The sequence below is a fragment of the Hyperoodon ampullatus genome (genome assembly GCF_949752795.1).
Source record: "Hyperoodon ampullatus genome assembly, chromosome: X".
Classification (NCBI taxonomy): Eukaryota; Metazoa; Chordata; class Mammalia; order Artiodactyla; family Ziphiidae; genus Hyperoodon; species Hyperoodon ampullatus.
Genome location: NC_136913.1, coordinates 45,550,937 through 45,573,353, shown reverse-complemented (window position 1 = coordinate 45,573,353; position 22,417 = coordinate 45,550,937). Strand labels below are relative to the sequence as shown.

At 42.6% G+C, this 22,417-nt stretch overlaps 1 protein-coding gene across 1 annotated transcript in view; it reads left to right on the top strand.

Moving 5' to 3' along the window:
• SHROOM4 (shroom family member 4) overlaps nt 1-17,319 on the top strand; it is a gene marked incomplete at both ends in the record, with an annotated part of 202,497 nt that extends 185,178 nt beyond the window's left edge. Inside the window, 5 exon segments of the mRNA XM_079727446.1 lie at nt 6,872-7,343; nt 7,345-7,664; nt 12,232-12,412; nt 15,882-16,151; nt 17,050-17,319. Of these exon segments, the coding sequence (XP_079583572.1) occupies nt 6,872-7,343; nt 7,345-7,664; nt 12,232-12,412; nt 15,882-16,151; nt 17,050-17,319 (1,513 nt within the window).
• Nucleotides 17,320-22,417: the final 5,098 nt, after the last annotated feature.

Sequence of the window (22,417 nt, the reverse complement as noted above, 5' to 3'; positions counted from 1 at the left end):
TATCTTTTGGCTGCCCAGGAAAGGGGAAGGGGAGAGGGGCTGGGACTGTGCACTCTTGCTGCTGAGATCCTGGAATGCCAAGCTATTGTGGTGAGGTTAAAAATAAAAATTCCAAACAAGAAAACTTCAAAAGGCCTAAGGAGGAGGCGGGAGGAGATTTTTCAGTCTCTGAAAATACTGGTTTGCATTTTCAATTACTATGAGCCCCTCCCCCCCAAAAAAAGATAGTAACAAAAGGGGAAAATCTATTCATCAGAAGAACAGGCAACCTGTGCCAAGAGGAAAAGAGAAGAACAGCCCAGGACTTGGCACACGATTTGCTTTTGTTTTTGAGATGTAGGCCCCTTGCTGGTGTCAACAAAGCCCTTTCTCAGACTTAGCTTTCATGCTTCCTCCCCTCTCTTCAGCAAGGAGCTAAAGTCTTTGAGAACACCTTGGGGATGAATGTAGTGCAAGTACCTTTTGCCTTAACTCAGAAGTCCTTGCTTCAGTGGGATTTCCCTTGGAGCCAGATAAGGCAAGTTTCAGTCTGGACATTACTACTTCTTAATAGCTGGGAAAATTAATGACCCTCTCTAAGCCTCAGGATCCTCACCTGCAAACTGGCACTAATGGTAATTACTTCAATGAGCTGGTGTGAAGATTAATAGAAATACCTACATGAAAGTGCCTACAACATTGTGTGACACATAGTAAGTAAGATGTAAGAAACCATAGTTCTTTTCCCTTAATTTAGCTCCTTATCCTCCACTCTAGGGAAGAATCCTTACTTCATCCCAAAGAAGAGTTGTAGATTTAGATTTCTCTGCATATAGGTGGCTTGAGCCCTTTGAAACTAGGGCCTCTAGAGACCAATATCCTTGGCTTGAGCCTGACACACTTCAATGGAAGCCTCCCATTCACCAGTCTGCTTCAGCTATTTGTGCCTGGAAAGCAAGGGCTACGGGTTTTGCTCCCCTGAGATCTGGTCACCTTGCACAGTGTAATACTGAATGACAGCTTGGATGACTTGTACACACATTGGCCCAGCTGGTCCCATCGAGGGCAGTCCTTCCCCTTTTCTGGAGTCTTGCCTAGTTCTGCTCCCCTGATGTAAATGACTCTGCAAGGTTCAGGCTGCCCTTACACAAGCTGTGTCGGTGGGAGAGCAGTGCTTTTGAAATTAGGATTGATGCAGAGAATAGCAATTTCCAGGTTGCCTTGCTAGAGCCTAGTGCCTCAGGGTGGTGTCACAGTGCCATAAATTGGTGCACCAAATGTCCCTAGAAGGGTGTGCTCTTTTCTTCCAACTGGTTCTGGAGTTGGCTACTTAGAGGTAAATTCTGTAACGCTGACATAAGTGATTCATACCTAAACAAGAAAACATAGAATATCTAGTCTTGTTGATCGTCACACTGCTTTTAAGCCAAAACTTGCCTTTTATTCTCTCTCCCTTTTAGTAGATGAGAAGAGTGAGTGAATGAGCCTAGGATTAAAATCCTTGGTTATCTAGGGCCTCCTGGCCCGGCAGCCATGTAGCTGAGCTGGGACCCCAGGCCTCTTGGTTTCTTGGCTATTAAGCAGGGCTGAACATTAACCAGGGGACAGTGCAGTTCAACTCCCTTGATGGGAACAAGGAGCGGGGCTGAAGCATACAGCAGTGAAGGCTGTACACTGCACAGTTTGCACAACCATATGCAGTGGCCCTGAGTAAGGACTTCACTCTAATAATAAGCATAGTTCTGTCATTTATTAATCAATTTTCCATGTACCCAGCATCATTGCTAGGTCCCTTTTATTTTATATGGTTAATCCTCACAGCAGCTTTGTTAAGATAGATATTTTACTGAAACTGAGGTAAATTAAATACTTTCCTCAAGGTCATGCAGCTTTTGGGTTCTGGAGGCAGATTTTTAAATTTTACTGAAATTCAGACCCAAGTCTTTCTAACACTGTGTTCTTTGTGTTCTGCTCTGTTGCCTTTCCTGTGCCCTGGCAAGGAAAGAGTGCTGAATTTGATGACTATCATGGAGCAGGGTTTTTCTCACCACAGCTGCAGGACATTGGCCCAACTTGAGCCTCTGGAGACGTTGCTTTCACCACCTGCATCTCATAAGATCTAGATTAGAGATGAAGGTGGGGAAGAACAGGAGAGGCAAGGACAGAAGGTAGGAGTGTGTGTGCTGAGGGGTGGGACACATACTGTACAGATTGGAAACCAACCTAACTGGAACAAATAACTCTATCCCCAAACCTCTACCTCCAAACCACAACACTCCCATCTTTTTCACCCTGGACCTTTGTTTCCATAGTATGATCCCTGAACCACTGGTATTAGAATCCCTTTGGGAAGTTGTTTAAAATGTAGATTCCTGGGCTCCACCACAGAGGTACTAAATCTCAATTTCTATTGATAGAAGTGGAGCCGAGGAATTTGGATTTTAAAGAGCATCTTCAGGTAATTCCAATTAAGAGCCACTTCTATTAGGAACAACTGCCTCAGACCAATGGTTTCCAACTTTTTGGATCATGCACCCTTCTCAGAAAGAATTGTTTTGAGCATTCACCATTAATATGTGTTGGTAGTTTATTAATAAATTACTTATATCTACTAATGTTCTAATATTTATGTTTTTAAATGCAAAAAACAGTGAGTTTTGCATTAGTATTCTTCAGTGAGAATGGTCTCTGGTCTTCCTTTATGTATGTTCTAGTTGCTGGGTTTTGGTATTGATGTTATGCAGGATTCTTTTCTTCTCCCACTATTCTCTAGATTCCAGAATCTAGAAAGCGTAAATAGCATTGAGGTTGTCTGTTCCTTGAAGGTTGGTAGAATTAACACAAGATCATGGGAGTGTGCTGTTTTTTTGGTCAAATTTATCAAATTTTTTTCCTATGATAACTGGTGGTTTAGATATTTTCGTTCTTCTGCAATTCGTTTTGGTAATTATGTTTTCCTAGAAAACTAAGTTTTCAAATCTGTTTTCATAGAGTAGAGCAAAGTGTTCTCTTACTCTTTTCATTTACTTTGTAACTGTGGTTATTTCTCCATTTCTAATTTTGCACATTTAGGGTTTTTAATTAAATTAGCAAAAGGTCTATCTGTTTTATGGTTTTGTATTTTCTTTTGAAGAAAGGTTTGGCTTTAATTATTAGTTCTATCATTTGTTTTCTAGTGTATTAATTTCTGCCATTAGTTTTATTTCTGCTTTGCTTAGGTCTGTTTTTGTGGCTCTTAACTTCTTTTGTTGAAAGCATAATTCATTTATGTTAATTTGTTTTTATGTATTAATATAAGTATTTAAGACTATCAATTTTCCTTTAATCATTGCTTTAATCAACCACATCCTCTTGCTTCTGATATTTTCATTGTTGGTATTTTCTAGGTAGTCTACAATTTTAGATTAGATCTCCTCTTTGACTAGAGTGGGGGATATTTTCTCCCTTTTATTTTCTGTGTGCTAGAAGTATTTGTTTTTCATTTTGCTATTAATTTCTAGTGTTATTGTGACTAGATACAGTATTGTCATCAGCTGAAAAAGTCTTATATTTTGTTTCTGCTTTTTCTACCTTTGCATTTTCTACATATTTGCTTTATGAATTTTGATGCTACGTTATTTGGTACATAAAGATTCAGGGTAATTAGATCTTAATTGTGATTTCTAATCATTAATATTATAGTGCCCTTCTTTGTCTTGTTTATTGCTTTTTGCCTTTAATTCAACTTTTTTTATGATATGAGTATCATGGTCCTTGGGGGTTTTTTGGGAATTAGCTCAGTTATTAAGTATTCATTGAATGCCTACTATGTGCCAGGCAGTAGGTACCAGATGAATGAGACACACAAGATCTCGGCCCTTGTGGGGGTGTATGCTCTGAGAAAGGCAAAATAGAAAAATGATAATTAAGGATAAGTTGTCTCTACTTTAGATAAGGTGGTCAGGAAAGGCCTCTCTGCCTGATAGCATTTATCATCCTATTACTTCCCACTCACCACCTTGTTTGTTTCCTGAGGGAGGAAATGCCAGGTGGAACAGTTTGTACACAAGGGATTATTATAATCTTAAGGAGCTATAGGTGGGCTAAGGTCCAAATGAGAAGAGAATGGGGATGTGTGGCTATGAATTTCTGATCTACATGAGGGATGAGCTAGCCAGGATGGGGACTGCAGATGAGGGGAATGAAGGAGATTTTGCTTTCCATTCTATCTGACCTGGGCCACCATTATGTGTATTATTATTTTTTGAGGAAATATTCTCAGTCTTCAATGTGACTACTGAATGGATATTCTGTCTGATGATTTAATTGAACTGCTGGAATTTCCTGTCACTAGGCAGTACTTAGCATGATGCTGATTGCTCACAGACTACAGCAGGAAACCAGATCTTCTGGCTTAGAGGGCTTAACTCTTTAAACTCAGAGATTAAAGAGATGTCCTTTGCTTTGGTCCCTCTTTATTATACAGAAGTTTAACTTTTTATACATATTTAAATAAACCTGGACTTGTTTTCCTTGCATATACTTTTCTATTACTTATGAGATGAGAGTCTTATTTCACCTCACAAGTCATAGTTTTAAAGTTTTCTGATAGTTTTTTCTTATAACTATATAATATATATACATATATACACATATAACACATATTAAAATTTTATACACACACACACACACACCCTTAACTCTTGAATCTGAAATTTATTTTGGTATATAATATATGGTGCAGCTCCAAATAACACTGCTCTGCAATTGTCTCAAAAATATCTATTAAATAATCTTTATCTTCTTGTTATGGAAGGTGAATTATATATGACATTTTTATAAATAGTTTGATAGGTTTCTGGACTTTCAATTATGTTCTATTAGTCAGTAAAACAGTTCTAATTATAATTGCTTTATATTATGCTTTATGCCTTACTTACCCCCCATTTCTTCTGTAGCAAAATATGTTTTTTATTATACAGTAGTCTTCATGTATCTGTGGGAGATATATTCCAAGACCCTCAGTGGATGCCTGAAACCACAGATAGTACTGAACCCTATATATACTATGTTTCTTTTAAATACATACATACTGATGATAAAGTTTAATTTGTGAATTAGGTAGAGTAAGAGATTAACAGTAATAACTAATAATAGAACATTATAACAATATACTGTAATAAAAGTTATATGAATTCTGTCTCTCTCCTTGATCAACTTCCTCAACTCTGCCAGAAACGTGGCAGTGGCTTCTTCATCGACAAATGCAGCCTTTCCAGTAACTTTCCTGTTGTTCAGTCCAAACCTATTCCTAAATCTTTGTAACCATCTCTTACTTGCAGTAAATGGCTGAAGTCACTTGTTTCAGGGGATCCCTTGCTGAAGTCTTCGTATAGGCTCCATGTTTTCTGGCGCAACACGTTGCTGTCAGTAGGAACATGCTTTCTGTTCATGTCTTCCATCCACAAATTTAATGCCTTTCCATCTTACCTAAGCCCATATCATGCACTCTGGCTGTAACTTTTGCAGTTTGAGGTATGACAGCAGGCACGAATTTCTTTTTCCTTCTTCATGATTTGATGGATACAAGATTCATTCTTACCATAGATCTTAGCAACCTCAGCATATGATTTTTTCCCTTTCCTTATTAAGTCAAGAACGTTCACCTTTTCACTTAAAGGAAGCACTTTACGGCTTCTCTTTGGCAGATCTAAATTGCCAGCATCTCTACTCTTAGGCCTTGGGGCCATTCTTAAGTAAAATAAAGGTTACTTGAACACAAGCACTGTGACACTGTGACAGTCCATCTGATAACCTAGACAGCTACTAAGTGACTAATGGGTGGGATCCTCTGGACAAAGGGATGATTTAAGTTCCTGGGCAGGATGGAGCAGGACGGCGGGAGATTTCATCACACTACTCAGAATAGTGTGCACTTTAAAACTTATGAATTGTTTATTTTGGGAATTTTCCATTTACTATTTTTTGGACTGTGGTTGACTACATGTAGCTGAAACCTTGGAAAATGAAACAGCGGACAAATGGGGACTACCATATCCTGCTTTATTTTGCAAGTTAACACAAAAATTCTATAGTTAAAAGTCCTGGTGAGAATTCTGATTGGAATTGCATTAGAAAGATATATTTTAAATCCAAAATAGCAGATATTTGTGAATGGCATGCTCAGTGTTTTTTGGTACCAGTATAAGAACATGGACAGAAAGTATACATGCCAAATTCATGATATAGCTTGCATGTAGAGAGGCAGCAGGGGAATAGAAGTGGGGAGTGAAACAAAGGATATTATTATTTTAAAAATTCATGAAGCATAGATGGTAAAGTATTAAAATGTGCTAATTGTGGGCAGTAGGTGGGAACATGAATATTTATTATAACGATCTCTGTATGTTTTTAAACATTTGAAATGTTTCATAATTAAAAACAAAACAAAAACAACAGATGTAGCAGGATAACCACACTTGCAAGCCCCAGAACACAGCACATTTGAGTGGGGTGGTGTGTATATCCAGACTTTGGAGCTAGACTCTCCATGTTCAAATCCTAGCTCTGCCACTTACCAGCTTTATGACCCTGAGCAATGACTTAACCTGCCCATGCCTCAGTTTCCCCAGCTTTAAAATCAGGACAATAATAATAGCTACTTCCTAGGGTTATTGTGAGCATTAAATAAGTTAAGACATGGAAAGCACTTAAAACAGTGTCTGGCACTTAGTATGCACTCAGTAAGTGTTAGCTATCAGTATTATATATCATATATTATTATTACTACACTTACTACCTATATTATATTGTTTTGTGGCCGTTTTAAATTTTATATAAATGATGTTATCCAAAATTATGGGACCATCTGCAACGTGCTTGCTTTGTACAACCTTTATCTGCTGTTTTGCAGGGAAATGGCTCATTCCAAGGCTAGCTTTTCATGGGCAACCCCCTTCCATCCTTGCTTTGAGAACCCAGCACTGGACTTGTCAAGCTACCGAGCAATCTCTTCTCTTGACCTCCTTGGAGACTTCAAGCACTCCTCAAAAAAACCAGAGGAAACCTCCGTTTATGAAGAGGAGAGCTCCCTAGCCTCCGTGCCCCGCCCACTGCGCAGCCGGGCCTTCTCAGAGAGCCACATCAGCTTGGATCCTCAGAGCTCCCGGGCCTGGGGGCAGCATAGGAAGGAGCCCTTTACCAAAGTTGATGAGATCCAGCCAGATCCTCTGGGTGCCAGGAAGAAGGCCTTTCCTCCTCCTCGCCCTCCTCCTCCCAACTGGGAGAAGTACAGGCTATTTCGTGCAGCCCAGCAGCAGCAGCAACAGCAGCAGAAGCAGCAAAAGCAGCAGCAAGAGGAGGAGGAAGAGGAAGAAGAGGAAGAGAGAAGAGGAGGAGGAGGAGGGGGAGGAGGAGGAGCTGCCACCCCAGTATTTCAGTTCAGAAACCACTGGTTCCAGTGCCCTCAATCCTGAGGAGGTCCTGGAGCAGCCCCAACCGCTGGGCTTTGGCCACCTGGAGGCTTCAAGGCAGGGCTCACAAAGCCTTCCAGCAGAGCAAGAGTCCTTTGCTCTCCATTCCAGCAATTTCCTGCCTCCAGTAAGGGGCCATTTGGGATCTCAAGCTGAGAAGGCTCTGCCCCCTTGCTATTATGGCATTGGTGGGCTTTGGAGAACATCAGAGCAGGAGACCACTGATTCCCCCAAGTAAGTGCTTATGAAAGACGTTAGGTCCCTGAAGAGGTGGCAGCATGAGTTTGAATTCCACCTTCACCATTTGCCAGCTGTGTGACCTTGGGCTGGTCAATTAAACTATTTCCAGCCTCAGTTTTCTCACCTGGAAAATGGGCATGATGATACATGGTTGTTGTGAATATGAGGATAATCCACGTAAAAGACATAGCCCCATACTTAGCACATAGTAGGTACTCAGTAAATGTCATTGATGTTCTTATCCCTAAATATCACTATCAAGGTACTATATTTATTTTTTTCTAGTTTGTCTTTAAGGTATGCATCAGTTTCTGGCCCCTGAGCAATAAGGCATTAAACCCTTATTGCCTTGTGGCCTTTTCCAGAAGCCTGGCTCAGGTCCTTTACTGCCTTTTCTGCTGCTTGCTCTCTAGAACAAGAGGCCAGCTCACAACCTGACCTGCCTCTGCTCTAGGACCTGTCTGAGCTTCTAAACTCTTCCCCCACCCCCAGCATCAAAGGCGTTCCTGGGGTTGGATGCTTTATGCCCTGACCATTCCTTACAACAGCCAAAGGCATTCTTTCCATCTTCCACTTTCTCCATCACCCCCACGCTTGTTTCCTCTGCCTCTTTGCATTTGCTTCAGTGGGCAAATGGTAGTACCAAAAGTGGTAGTTGAGAGGGTCAGCTGTCTGGGCAGAGAGGCCAAAGAAGGAGTGTACTCTGGCCACAGAACTGTTCCTTTCACTCTGCCAGTGCTCATTGGCGTGCCCCACAATGTGTGGTTGTCCTCTTTGCTCCAAAACAAAAGAGCTTTGGCTTTCGGCTCTGCCAATCCTCCTGCAGAGAGCTCCACCAACTCTCTGCTGTGGATGGTGATGAGGGGCAGGTGTCTATCCTTTTAGTGCTTTCTTTAAATACCTTTACAGAAGGAACTTGCCTGAGACTTGTTGCTATTAGAAGTACCTTGTTATTGTGTCTTTTACTGATGGACAAATCCATTACTTGGCTATCTGGAGCTAGTTGACAAGTTTTCCAGCCTAAGGTGCCACAGGCACAGCACTTACAGGGCCTGGCTCCCAGACACTATGAGAATTTGTCAGATCCCTAGTGGCTGCTTCTCAAGCTGCCCATCTAGCTGGGAAGTATTCTTATTGTAATTAGAAAACATTTGTGGAAAGTGACTGTGGATTGTTACCTATCACAGCAGAGAGAAGAGAAGGCAACCTAGCACATAGTAGGCACTTAATATTTCTGAAGAATGAATAAATGAATGAATGATCACGTATTAAGCATTTGATATGTTTCAGACACTGCTAGTCATTTTATATCTATTATTTCATTGAATTCTCCCAATGGCCCTATGGGCCATTATTATTCCCATTTGACAGATGCGGAAACTAAAGCTGAGTAAAATAAGGGACTACCTAACTCAGAATTACACAGAAAAGACCCAAAGCCAGATCTTACTCCAAAATCCATGCTTCTTTTGCCATCCTACGCAGCCTCTCTCAGGGAGATCTGGTTCCTGCAGTAGCCAGGCCTTTACTCAGACCTCCTGTCCCCTGGAAGGCAATGTGTACCAGAGGTAGTAGTTACAGGCCCCAGGCTTACCCCTTTCAGCCTCCTAGTCCTTCCTCCTTTATGTACCTCCATTCATCTTGGCACCTTGTCCAGAGAGAAGGAAATTGCTATTACTAGAGATCTTGTAACTTGTTCCACAGATTTTTTTTTCTTAATGACTATGGGATGCAAGGCGAAACATTTGTTTGCACACAAGCCTGGCTTGTGGCTGCAAAAAATCAATTATAGATGCTTCTTTGAGTGATGGAGATTTAAGGAAAAACATCATTCCCGACATAGCTAATATTTTTTGCCTCTTTACTATGTGCCAAGTATTGTTCTAAGCACATTTGTGTATTGACTGATTTAATCTTCACAACAAGCCTATGAAATAGATACCATTAGTTTCCTACAGTTTTTAGATGAGAAAAGTGAGGCACAGGGATATAAATTAAGTTGCAGAAGATCACAGGTAGCCAACTACATCACCCCAGGATCTCTGGGCTCCTCAAGAAGATCCTATCCCAGACCCTCAGAGAGCACAGGGTTCTACCCAGCAGGAAGTGTCTTTAAGGTTTTGTAAGGGAAAGTAGTGTTAAGGGCAAGTAGATGTGTAATATTTTGAAACTCAAATGCAAAAAAAAAAAAAAGACGTCCTAATTTCAGCCACGTTAAACTAGAGTCTCTCTGTAACCCACATACTCTTTAGTTACAAAGTGTCAGGATACATGTAGAAGCAGGTGAGTGGAATTATTGAGCATTGGTTAAATCTGATAACTCTGATTCAATTACAGGTATAGTTTGCTTTATGGACTCTATGCATTTTCTCTCAGTGCTCAGGAGAAGGAATCTTATTTTTGCAACAAAGTTCATTATCAGGGTCAAATTATGTTCTCATAGATCTCCTATAACCTCTGCCCTATTAATGGAGAGTATGAGGAAAGGAGCCCTAGAACACAGTGCCTGATATGATACACTATAATATAGTACAGGGCCATGTCTACTAGGGAACTGAGTCTCTAATTAGCACATCCTTTTTCAAAATTTTTCTCCAGTTTTATTGAGATATAATTGACAGATAGCCACATCCTTTTTTAAAAAAAAAAATTCTGTGCTTTCTTTCAGTACTTTCTAACTTTCAACTCGCACAGATGCCCCTAAATATTTTTCTTATAGGTAGGAATTCCCTAAATTCATACATTTATATTTCCTCCAGAATGTTCTCTCTTCTCTGCTAACATAGATACAGTCCAACCAGAAAATTCCTTACATGCAGGGTTTTATGTGATGTCAAGTTGATCCTTTGACAGTATAGTATAGTGGCTAAAAGCACAGATTCTGGAGTTAGGTACCTAGCTCTAAATCACGGGTCTGCCATTTACTGTCGTGATCCCGGGAAAGTCACTTTACCTCTCAGTGCCTCATGTTCCTTATCCATAAAATGGTTGTCATGAGCATTACATTTTATGTCTATATTTACACACACACACACACACACACACACACACACACACATACACATACACATATATATATCTTAGGACAGCTCCTGGGTATAGTAAGCACTATGTGAATGTTAGCTAGTAGTGCTCTTTTATCAGTGCTATCAGCTTAAAAACCTACATGTAAAATGAATACCTAGGATGAGCAATGTTGGCATGCCCAAATTTCTTTTGTGTGATGAATTAGGAGACAGCATAGCATGAATCAGTAAATAGCTGTGGAGCCTTTTACCCATTATTTTTGACCTTTATCTAAGAGCTGCAAATAGCTGCAAAAATGACTAATGAGTTTCTCCTATTTTTCCTTTCAAACAGCTAGAGGTTAGTGAAGGGGCAGTGACACAGACAGGTGGAGGGTAGGGATGGCTGGTAGGCAACAAGAACATAGTGGGGGTGGGTCTCCCCCTCTTATAAAACATAGGCGGAATTATTTGCCCCTCCATCACTGAACCCTAACATTGAAGCATTTCATTTCTTTCCTCACATCAGACCAGAAGCTTTGATGGCAGAAGAGTCCAAACCTAAGCCAGCATGGAGCCAGAGCTACTTGTTTCCTGAGGAGCAGTTCTCTTTCATGGGCTGGGGCTCCGAGAAGCAGCACCTCAACCCCGCAGGCTTCAGTGAACCCAAGACAACAGGGTCTGCTGTTACACTTGTCAAGCCCCTGGGCACCACTGGTTCCATTTCCCCCCATTTCATTCTGCAACCATGGAGGAGGCTGGGACCATTGGGGATATACCAGAAGTTGAGAGGTGTTATCCCTTCTCAGGCCAAAGGCCTGCCCCACCTCAGGCAATCTCAGAAGAGCTCATGAGAGATGTGGTGGGCCGTGAAAAGTCTCTGGCAGGGGTGCTAAACTCATCCTCCAACACGGTGACCACTGCTGAGGTCATGGGTGACCTCTTTGCTGTGGGAGAGATGCAGTGGAGGGGTTATTTCAAGCAGGAGTGGCACCACCAGGAAAGGTGAAAATGATGAGCGTGTCCAGGAAAGCCAGGGGTGCCTTTATAAGCAAGCAGACTAGATAGAGCCAGGTTGGGCTGGCATCCAGGATGGGTAGGCTGGAGCCCAACAGCCTTAGAGGACAAATAGCTAAGGTCTCAGACATGTCCCTACCACCTAGCCCCTCCCACGGGATCCATATACTGGGACCCTGAACCAAGGGGAATCACTGATGATCAGAAGCCTGGAACTTTAGGGGCCTGCTAGGTTTTTCTGGATTTTATTGGGGTGTTAATGACCAAACCCATTGACCTCTAAAGAAGTCCCCCCAGCTGTGGAAGTCAGGGATGTAGAAACAGCCTTCTAAGTTCTTAAAGTTGGCCTTGACTTGGTTTCTAGAGAGCCTTCACATGGGCTGTTTATGTTTGAACAGTGCCTCCCCGTCCATTATTTCCTTATTTTATGACTCCTTGGTGAAGCGGGGTCCCACTTTATAAATGAGGAAATTAAGGAGCAGAAAGGTCAGCAGGCTGTCAACAGAGGTGCTCAAATGCTCATTTTTTTGTTTCCACAGACAAGAGTTTCAGCACTTCTCACCTCCTCAAGGTGCCCCAGGGATCCCTACCTCTTATTCAGCTTATTACAATATTTCCGTGGCCAAAGCAGAGCTGCTGAACAAGTTGAAAGACCAACCCGAGATGGCAGAGATTGGCCTGGGAGAGGAGGAAATTGACCACGAACTGGCTCAAAAAAAGGTGAAGTTTTTGGCATGCCTTAGAGATTTACTGCATTTAGCTTGAGTGTGTCTGGAGGTTGACCTGCCCTCTACACAATCCAGAATATCTTGGTACATTCCTGTATTTTCAATATGGAAATCAAATAGCCTGTCTGGGTTTCTCACAAGTGTAACTGCAGTCTCTTTTTGATCCACTCAATTATAGTAATAATAGTATAGTAATCATCATCATCATCATCATCACAGTGTCTCTCAAATCCTAAAACCAACTCTATAAGATAGACATTACTGTCTTCCTTTTACCAGTTGAGAGGACCAGATTGCCCAGGGTTACAGACTAAGTGTTGATCCAGGACTCAAAGTCAAGACTGTCTGACTTTCTACTCTGAAATAAGCCAGCCTTGTAAGTAACTCGCTACCCAAGGCACATCAGAGTCTTTGCCAGTAAGCTCTAACCAATGGCAGCCATTGATTTTATTCTGTGTAACTTTCAAAGAGAGAGCAGACTGGCCAAGAAAGAAAAGGAAAAATTATAGGCCAGTCAACTTTAATATTTATTTGCAAGGATAGTCAATCATCTCTTAAAAGTACTAAAATAGGTAAATGGAGATGATGTTGTTCTGAAGCCTCCCCTTTCTTCCTCTAAGTACCACTAGCCTGGGTTTCTAATCAAATTCCTGGAATCACTTTGCCCTCCCTGCACTTACCCCTTTTATTTCATAAGCAAATAGGGTTTCCATGGCAACCTCAAAGGCCCAATTTACCACTTTGTAGACATCTGAACTCAATGCAAATTGCTCTTCTGCCCATATTTCTTATTCAGGACATGACCTGCACAAAAGCTCAAGGCCATTTGCAAGAGACCCCCACCACTTTCCAATCTGAAGCAAAATGTCAGGGAAAGAATAGGAAGCATGGTGGCATCAAAGTTTTATTGATCCAGGTGCCTGCTTCCTTGGATTCCATGTTTCCTAAGTATGACAGGGCTGCTCCTGGCTCACCCAGGATTTTTTTTTATTAGGAGCAAACCTAATAAACGTCTGATGAGGAGAAGAGAGACATGATCAGAAATGGCAAAGCACAGAACAGCAGATAGTGACTTGAAGTGATTGTGGGTGGGCTAAGACAGTTTTTGTCTCTGAGGAAAATAGGTGAGGAAGGTCACCAATTTGTAATATCCCAGAAAAGCCACTCAGCTCTAGCTGGGTCTGTGATGACTCCACAGCTCTATCCACTACTCTTTCCCCAGAGTTGAAGTTCAGGTTATAAAGCCCAAGTGCTGAGAAACAAAGGGCTCTGTCCACTTTCTTACTTCCAGATCTATGGGACCTAAGAGCTGGGGGAAGGTAGGTGATTTTCCAAGTTGATCATTTGGCCCCCAGCCCTCCCTTGTCCCTGGCACTGAGTTTTGTTTGGGAAAGCAGAGGGTGCGGATATAACTGGGAGCTTCTTGGCATCTAATTGTGTTGCCTCATTCATATCATTGATCCTTAATTTCCAGTGGGTTTTGGAAATTTCCCTAAATGTAAACCTATTACACTTTACACTAAGATCATGGTGAGCTCCTGACTTCTGACCAGTTCTGAATTATGACACCTGGCCCAGACCCAGAGCAGGCTCTCTTGTCCTTTGTCACCTCGGACATCTCTAAATAAAGGACAAGAAAAGAACATACTCTACATAACTACAAGCTTATGCTCCCAGAATGCCTGAGCAGGAATAGTAATAAAACACTGAAGCATACTTCCTATATAGAAGACACTATTCTAAGCATGTAGTATGTATTAACTCATTTCATTCTCATAACAACACTATGAGGTAAGTAATATTTTTACCCCATCTTTTAGATGGTGAAATTGAGGCACAGAGAGGTTGAGTAACTTGCTGAAGTTTACACCATTACTTTGTGGCAGAGATGGGGTTCAAACCCAGGTAGTCTGGCACTAGAGTCCATGCCATTGACCATAATGCAATACTGACTGCAAAGGGTGGGAGCAATCTGGGACAGGTCTATTCTTGTCAGGACCTTGCAGGTAGACAGGTATCCATTAGCTCAGAGTGCCAGGTGGTGGTGGTGGTGGTGGTGGTAGTAGTAGTAGTAGTAATAGTAGTAGTAGTAGTAGTAACAGCATCAATAAACATATATTGAGCACTTAATGTGCCAGGCACAATAGTAAGTACTTTATTTACTCCTGTGATCACATCTAACCCTCACAACAATGGAGGGTTGGTGGAGGGCACTTCTCCAATTTACAGATGAGGAAACAGAAGTCTCAGTGGGAATGGGTATCTTGCCCAAGGTCACACAGTTTGGAGGAGGTGGAATTGGAATCCAGGCATCTCTGACTCTAAAACTCCACTCTACCACACTACCTTCCTATGAGTGCAGTCCCACAACTGGTTACACCTATAGGGGAGACAAATCAGAAGACACAAGCAGTCCTTCCCTTGAGAAACTTACAATCAGTAGTAGGAGAGGGATCAGATGCACACACAGGAAACAGAAACTGAACAACCTCAAATTACACTCAAGGGTTCTCATTCTAAAAGACTGGAGAGTTTAGAAAAGAAAAAGATCATTGAGAGAGGAGTTATGGGGGCAGGGGCTTCCAGCAGGGAGGGTAGGGGCAAAGCTGGGCTCTGAAGAAAGAATGGGAATAGCCAAAGTGAAGGAAGAGATAAAGAGCTGGCAAAACTGCATAAGCAAATCAGGAATATAAGAATGAGTGTTGTGAACACAGCATGAGGGGGCTAATCCTCAGAGGTTCTGAGGAGTGAGATTAGAATGGTAAGGTGAGGCCAGACTGAATCATAATCATAGCAGCTGCTTTTATTGAGCACTTAGTCTGTGCTAAACCCTTGGCATGCATTATCTCACTGAACCCTTATTACAATTCAGTGAAGTAGGTACTGCAGTTACCCCATTCTGCAGATAAAGAAAGCAAAACTCCATACAGAAATTCACCTAAGGTCACACAGCTAAGAAGTGGCAGAGCTAGCAGTCAAACCTAGTCATTATGACTCCAGGACTCACACTTTTATCCAAAAGGCCTCAAGAGCCAAGCTGAGTGGGGGAAGATCTAGCACAGTGTCATCAACATCAGAGGTACTGAAAGGGATTGAAGGAGAATGAATGAAGTAATAGGCAAACACTTGATGGCAATGCTTTTCTTACCTATGCTCTCACAAGCATTCCTGTTTATTAAATAGCCTCAGCAAGTATTTAGTAAGTTACATTTGGCAAACGAGAACTAGCCAATGGGTACCAGTCATCTAATGCCAAGAAGTTTGATTGCTAGCAGATCTGAAGAGATGGGAAAGAAGGTGCCTGTCCAGAAAACTGGAATTGCTCAGGTTTCCTTTGTTTGCAGTGACTAGGGTAGAGCCCGCCTTCGGTTATTTAGATCTCAAAACAGCGGTTCCAGGGACAGATCCGTTTCTGTCAGTCCCCATTCTCATCCTTTGCTTCTCCTGTTTATTTCTCCTAGATTCAGCTCATCGAAAGCATTGGCAGAAAACTTTCTGTCCTGCAGGAGGCCCAGCGAGGATTGCTGGAGGACATCACTGCCAATTCTGCCCTTGGGGAGGAGGTGGAGACCAACCTAAAAGCCGTCTGCAAATCCAATGAGTTTGAAAAATACCGTTTGTTTATTGGGGACCTGGACAAAGTAGTCAACCTGTTGCTGTCACTCTCTGGTCGACTGGCCCGTGTGGAAAATGCTCTCAACAGCATCGATTCAGAGGCCAACCAGGAGAAGGTAGGGTTGAGGTCTCCAGGGTGTGGATGGAGGGAAGTGCCATCTGCTTCTTCCCAGGGATCCCTCTTTCAAGTTTGGCTAGTCTGGAGGCAGCAGAGCATAGTGTGAAGAGTGTGGGCACTGGCTTTTAAGTGGAAATTCTGGCTTTACCACTAAGTAACTGTGTGATTGTGGGCAATTCACTTAACCTCACTCTGTCTCCATCCCTTCAAAAATAGGGTAAACACACTACCTACCTCATGAAACTTAAATTGGATAATCCATGTTAATGACTTAAAACAGAGCCTGGAACAAGATGAACACTAAATCATTGCCAGCTGCCAGTAGTAGTAGTAGTAATAGTAGCAAGTAGTTGAGATTGGGAGTCTGTCAATTTCATAGGTTGGGACACTGCATAATTCCTAAACCCAAATGGCATTACCTTTTTCTATCCAAGTGGTTCTTGGATACAAATTTGAACCCACAGTGAAAGGCACATATGCTTGTGCATACACACATGGATACATATACACACACACACTCATACAGAGACACACACTGTTTTGAAAGCATCATCACAGCGATGTTTTTTTTTTTTTTACCAGATGGAAGGTGTACGAGCTGGCTTTGTCAGAGCCTTCCCCCACCCCAATCCCAGTGGTGGTCCACAGATTAACAACAGTTTAGAGATAGAAAGAGGTGATTGCTCATCCCCCATCCAGAATCGCTGTCATGTTTATCCTCCCCTTGCTACAGGAAAGAAAGGCTTTTGCATGAAGGTGGACTTCAGGGCAAGAAATCTAGGACTGATCTCTGAGCAGAGGGGCTAGTGGCTTTGTGGGAGCATCACTGGTGGAGCACTGGGTCGGGCAGATGACTGGTCATTGGGATAGCCCTTATTGGTCTTCTGCTTCCCCAGTTGGTGCTGATAGAGAAGAAGCAGCAGCTGACAGGGCAGTTGGCAGATGCCAAGGAGCTGAAGGAGCACATGGAGCGCCGGGAGAAGCTGGTGTTTGGTATGGTCTCCCGCTATCTGCCTCAGGACCAGCTCCAAGATTACCAGCACTTTGTGAAGATGAAATCTGCTCTCATCATTGAACAGCGAGAGCTGGAAGAGAAGATCAAGCTCGGGGAAGAGCAACTCAAATGTCTCAGGGAGAGCCTACTCCTGGGGCCCAGTAATTTCTAATTCCACCAGCAGACTGCCTGCACCATCCCTGCCCCGCCATAATGGGAAGCGCTTTCAATCCTTGTTAGCACTTTGTTAGCAAGTAGATAACAGTTAGTTAGCAGTTTGTTCCATATTCTCTACCCTGGACGTCTCTCACTGCCCCTTAACCTAGCAGTGTTCCCAACCAGCTAAGAGGACCTGGGGAGGCCCCAAGCTTCTACCCAAGGGAGTAGAAGCAAGAAGCAGGAGCCGCAGCAAAGTGTGATCATACAACCACACTCTCCTTCCCACAGTTGGCACGGCCAAGCATTCACCACACACAGGACCAACAAAGTGCCTTCATTATCCTTTGTACTAGGACACCAGGAACATCATGTACTCAGCCCCCCGCCCCCACACCATCATCAGCCTTCGATGTCTCAGAGAGAAGTTGCCTGTGCAGCTCCACTCTTCCCCAGGGCTCATGGCCCAGCCATTTCCCACAGAGATCTGGCTGTCTTGAGGGCATTCACCTACCACCAGCTTCAGGGCCTCACCCCAGCTTTGCAGTAGGAAGCACAGAAGGAGAAATGACATTTAACAGAATGTGAGCAGAGGTTGGGAATCAGCCGATGCCCTGCTAGAAGGAGCTATGCTTAAACAAACTCGCTCTACCCCTGCCTTTCCCATTATCTAGCTGAGGGGGAGGAGGCCTATCTTCATCCCCAGCTAGTGTGGCCCTCCTCCTGTCCTAAGACTTTGGCCTACCACTTCCTGTTTCCTCGTGCCTTTTCACTGCTGGGAGTTACAGGTGCCTACCCTAAGGGCTTCACACTATGGGCCATGAATAGCTCTACTAAAGCTGACTTCTGGATACATGTTTTATTATTGGGGGGAGGGAGTTGTTGTTATATTTTAAATGGCCTTTTGATTTTATTTATTTTTACGTCTTGATGTTTTTTTTTCTTTTTTAACTACTAAGGTAAGAAGAGGGGAGTTGGAGAGGGAAAAGTTAGCCCAGAAGGAAAGCATTTTCTGCAGATCAGCCTGAATTCACCATGGCTAGGTAAGCAAGTGCCAAGGCCTTGAATTCTTCCCACCATAGCTAACAAGTGTCTAAGGAAGGAGTTCTCACTTCGAACTCAGAGTTTCCCCACTGTGGCCTGGCCATATACTTCCCTTGAAGTCTGGATGACCATGAGCTTAGAGTTCCCCAACAGGCTTCAACTGCTTCTTATTTTTTCTTGAAACCAAAGAAATCTGAAAGGGACAAAGGTTCACCCATTTCTCTACCATTTCCAAGCTAAGGAAGGCGTACAGGTGAGCTCAGGAAGAGCTCCTCTATCTAATTGTTTTCTTATCCTGTGGCCTGGCTCGAGGAACCGAAATTCATGGTAGCTGGAAGCTCCAGCCAGGGCCAGCCCGCCAGAGCAAGTTATAATCCAGCCGGGATCTTAGGCACACAAATAATGAATGCTGCTGCTGTGGCCACCGGTAGCCAGTTTCTATCTTGGAAAAGCCCTCAGGTGGGTGATGGCAGGAAGGGAGTTGTGGCCAAATGCTGCCCTGTTACCCAGCTCAGTCTTCTGTTCCTTGCTAACTGGGGCCCATGCTTGGTATTGCACAGCCCTGTGCAGCCAACCCGGCATTGGCATCACTTCTAGTTACTGCTCAGTTCCTCAGGGTCCTTGGAGGTTAACTGTAGCAGCAGGGGTGCCTCATTCAACCAAAGAATTTGCCAAGGAACTTTGCTGCTGCTACAAATACTGGTTGCTGGCTTCCGTTTCCTCTTCATTGTATTTGGAAACAATGGAAGAATCTTGGCCAGCAGGGTGTCCTGTGGGGAGGGGTGCCCTGAGTATGCTCTTAGTACACTGCTGCTGTCAGAACCACTGTTAAAATGTCAACCTGCCATTCTCCCATCAAGTGGAGGATTCTACTCTATTCAGGAAGGCTGATGGCTTATAAAGGGCTAGGTTTACCTAAGCCAAGGTTGCATGAGATGGGGGAATGCTTTGAATAGAGGCTGTGGTTGCCATCTTTTTTTTTTTTTTTTTTTTTGTAAACAGGCTCTTAAACAGTGAGCAGGCGGAGATGTCCTCTATTGGGGAGGATGAGGCCAATGTAGCCCAACATTCTAATATTTTTTGTTGTTGTTGTCAGAACAGCTTTTTGGGAATATAGCCCAGGGAAAAAAGTGGCCACTTACCTGGACACCATGACCATGGCCTGGGCTTTTCTAGTCAGCATTAGAATGATTGTATCTTAAGTTTATCAGACTAAAAGTACTATTGACTTTGTTATTTGTGTCCCTTATCCCACCTCCAATTATTCTAAAGTTGGGATCAGAGTACAAGAATGCTCATTTTCACACGGAGGGACAGTTTCCAAAGCACTTAATACTATATTGAGCAGTGAAGCTCGGCAGACAAAGGTGAACTACCAGACAGGCACAGATGCTCCACCATGCTGACGTGGCAGGCCCATCATGAGTGATAGCACTGCAAAGCCGCCGGTATTACTTGAGATGCAATATCTCTTGCCCGTTCTCATTTCCTGTGCTCAGCCCTCCACCAAGGCCTGCCAGGGAGTAGCAGTTTGGAAGGCAGGGCAAGGGATTTCCCCGTACAGGCCACAGTGGTTAATGTGTAAGCACAGTGGTTGAAATTTAGAGAGGAATCAGTGTAAGGGGCTCTGGGTAATTGAGTCTCCTTGAGTCCCACCAGCTGCAGACTCAGCCAGGGTAGAGCAGTAAATGCTCAAGGGGAAGCCAAGAGAAAGGACAGAGACACTGAAAAAAAAAGCCCTAGAAAGTGAGAGACTGGAAGCTGAGGAACGGAGAGGGTGAAAAGATGAAAAGCCTCTTTCAAGGCCAGGTTCAGGTTCTGTTTTCCATTTCACCTCATGTGCCAAAATGCTGCCAAGGGGCACCGGAGCCACAGCCTTAACCTCAGCCTCCCTAAAGGTGCTGCTCTGCCAGTAGCAGGCCCCAAATGGAGGAAGCTGGGCACATTTCTGGCCACTTTCTCCTGTCTGGAGCTTGATGTCTCCCTCTGTCTTTGCCAAAGGAGTTGTCTATGCCAATAATATTTCTGTAATAGCATATTGTATTCTTTGAAGATTAGTAGGTCTTTAGAGGGGGGTGGGGCAGGGGGCAATTTCTATAGAGAAAGAACCAGTGTTTGTTGTACAAATGTTGGGGGGGGGGGTCATCTATCCCATGTGAAGCTATTATTTTTCTGAATTTATTGTTTCTGCATTTGTGTCCTCCACCACTCCCTTCTTGGCTGACATTGATATGCCTGCCAGATTGTCATCAAGGGTCATACTTCAATAAAAGGTGCTAAGGACAAAAAAAATTATCTCACGTGTTTTGACTAAGGTCATGGAAATTCCCTAATATTCTGCTGAAAAGTATTGGAAAGGAATTTGGTCACCTATCCATAGTCCTTCATAGGTAACCGTATGATCACAGCCTTACCCACATCCCTAAACCCTTACGCTGGCCCCTCAGGGATAGCATTGATGCTACACCATTCATTATTCCCAGTACAATAACTGAGAATTCAGGAAGAGTCAACAATAGGCATGATCTCAAGTGTAGACCTCAGCAGTATACAGAGTCCAGTTCTGGAGTCTATCCTGATCAGAGGTGAGCCACTTTCTAGACCTCCTCCAATCTTGAGTTCTCTCTACTAGTATCATCTGACTTCTACCTGATAGTTCAGTCTCCCACCTTTACTCTTAGTCACTGATCAGCTTTCCAAGATAATCTCAAGATTTAGACCCAAATACACTCCAGGCGGCTCCTCTGACCCTGAAAATCTTACTTGCCCCCCAATCCATACATTATTGATATCCCAACTGATCTCCTCCTATTCCAGATATCCAGTGCAGTACAGTAGAAAGAGCCTAGTTTGGGTATTGGAGTGAACTGTGTTCAAATCCTGATTCTGCAACTTACTTCTTATTCTATGAATCTGGCTTATTTGCTCAACTTCTGAGTTCATTTTCTTATCTGTAAAATGGAAACAATAATATGTATCTTTCTTACAAGACTGTTGTGGCTTAAAAATAATAAATGATAGCCACCAGCTATATACCAAGAGGTTGTTTGTTAGAAAGGCAGAATCCCAGGCTCCACTCAAAACCCAATGATAATAGTCTGCATTTTAACTAGACTCCCAGGAGATTCACGTGCATATTAAAAGTTGAGAAGCACCAGCTTATCACAAACAGGCTCAGTACATAGTAACCATCATTCGAGTCCTGATTTACTTAATTCATTCTTTTCCAACCCAGACACATTCTTGCTCTTCTCATATTGCTCACAGCTACCTGCCTAAATGAGTTTAGCAAGGTCTCAGGATACAAGGCTGATATATAAAATCACTTCTGTTTTTATACACTAGCAATGAACAATCCGAAAACAATTTCATTTATAGTAGCATCAAAAAGAATAAAATACTTAGGAATACATTTAACAAAAGAAGTATAAGAATTTTATACTGAAAACTAAAAACATTATTGAAAGAAATTTTTTAAAATCTAAATAAAGGCACTCTATGTTCATCGATTGGAAGAGTTAATATTGTTTAGATCACAATACTCCCCAATTGACCCACAGATTCAGTGCAATCCTTATGAGAATCCCAGCTGGTTTCTTCGCATAAATGGAAAAGTCAAACCTAAAATTCATATGGAATTTCAAGGGACCCAGAATAGTCAAAACAATCTTTAAAAAATAACGTAATTGGAGGACTCACACTTAATTTCAAAATCAAATCTCACTACAGAGCTACAGTAATCAAGACAGTATATGTACAAGGAGAGACATATAAATAAATGGAATAACATTGAGAGTACAGTAATAAACCCTCATATTTATGGTCACTTAATTTTCAATAATGGTGCCAAGACAATAAAATGGAGAAAGAATAGTCTGTCAACAGATGATGCAGGGACAACTGGGTATCCAAATGGAAAAGAATGAAGTTGGATCTATTCCTTACACCACACAACAAAATTAAATTGAAATGGATTATAAAGCTAAATGTAAGCATTAAAATTACAAAATTCTTAGAAGAAAACATAGGAATAAATCTTCCTGACATTGGGTTAGGCAATGATTACTTCA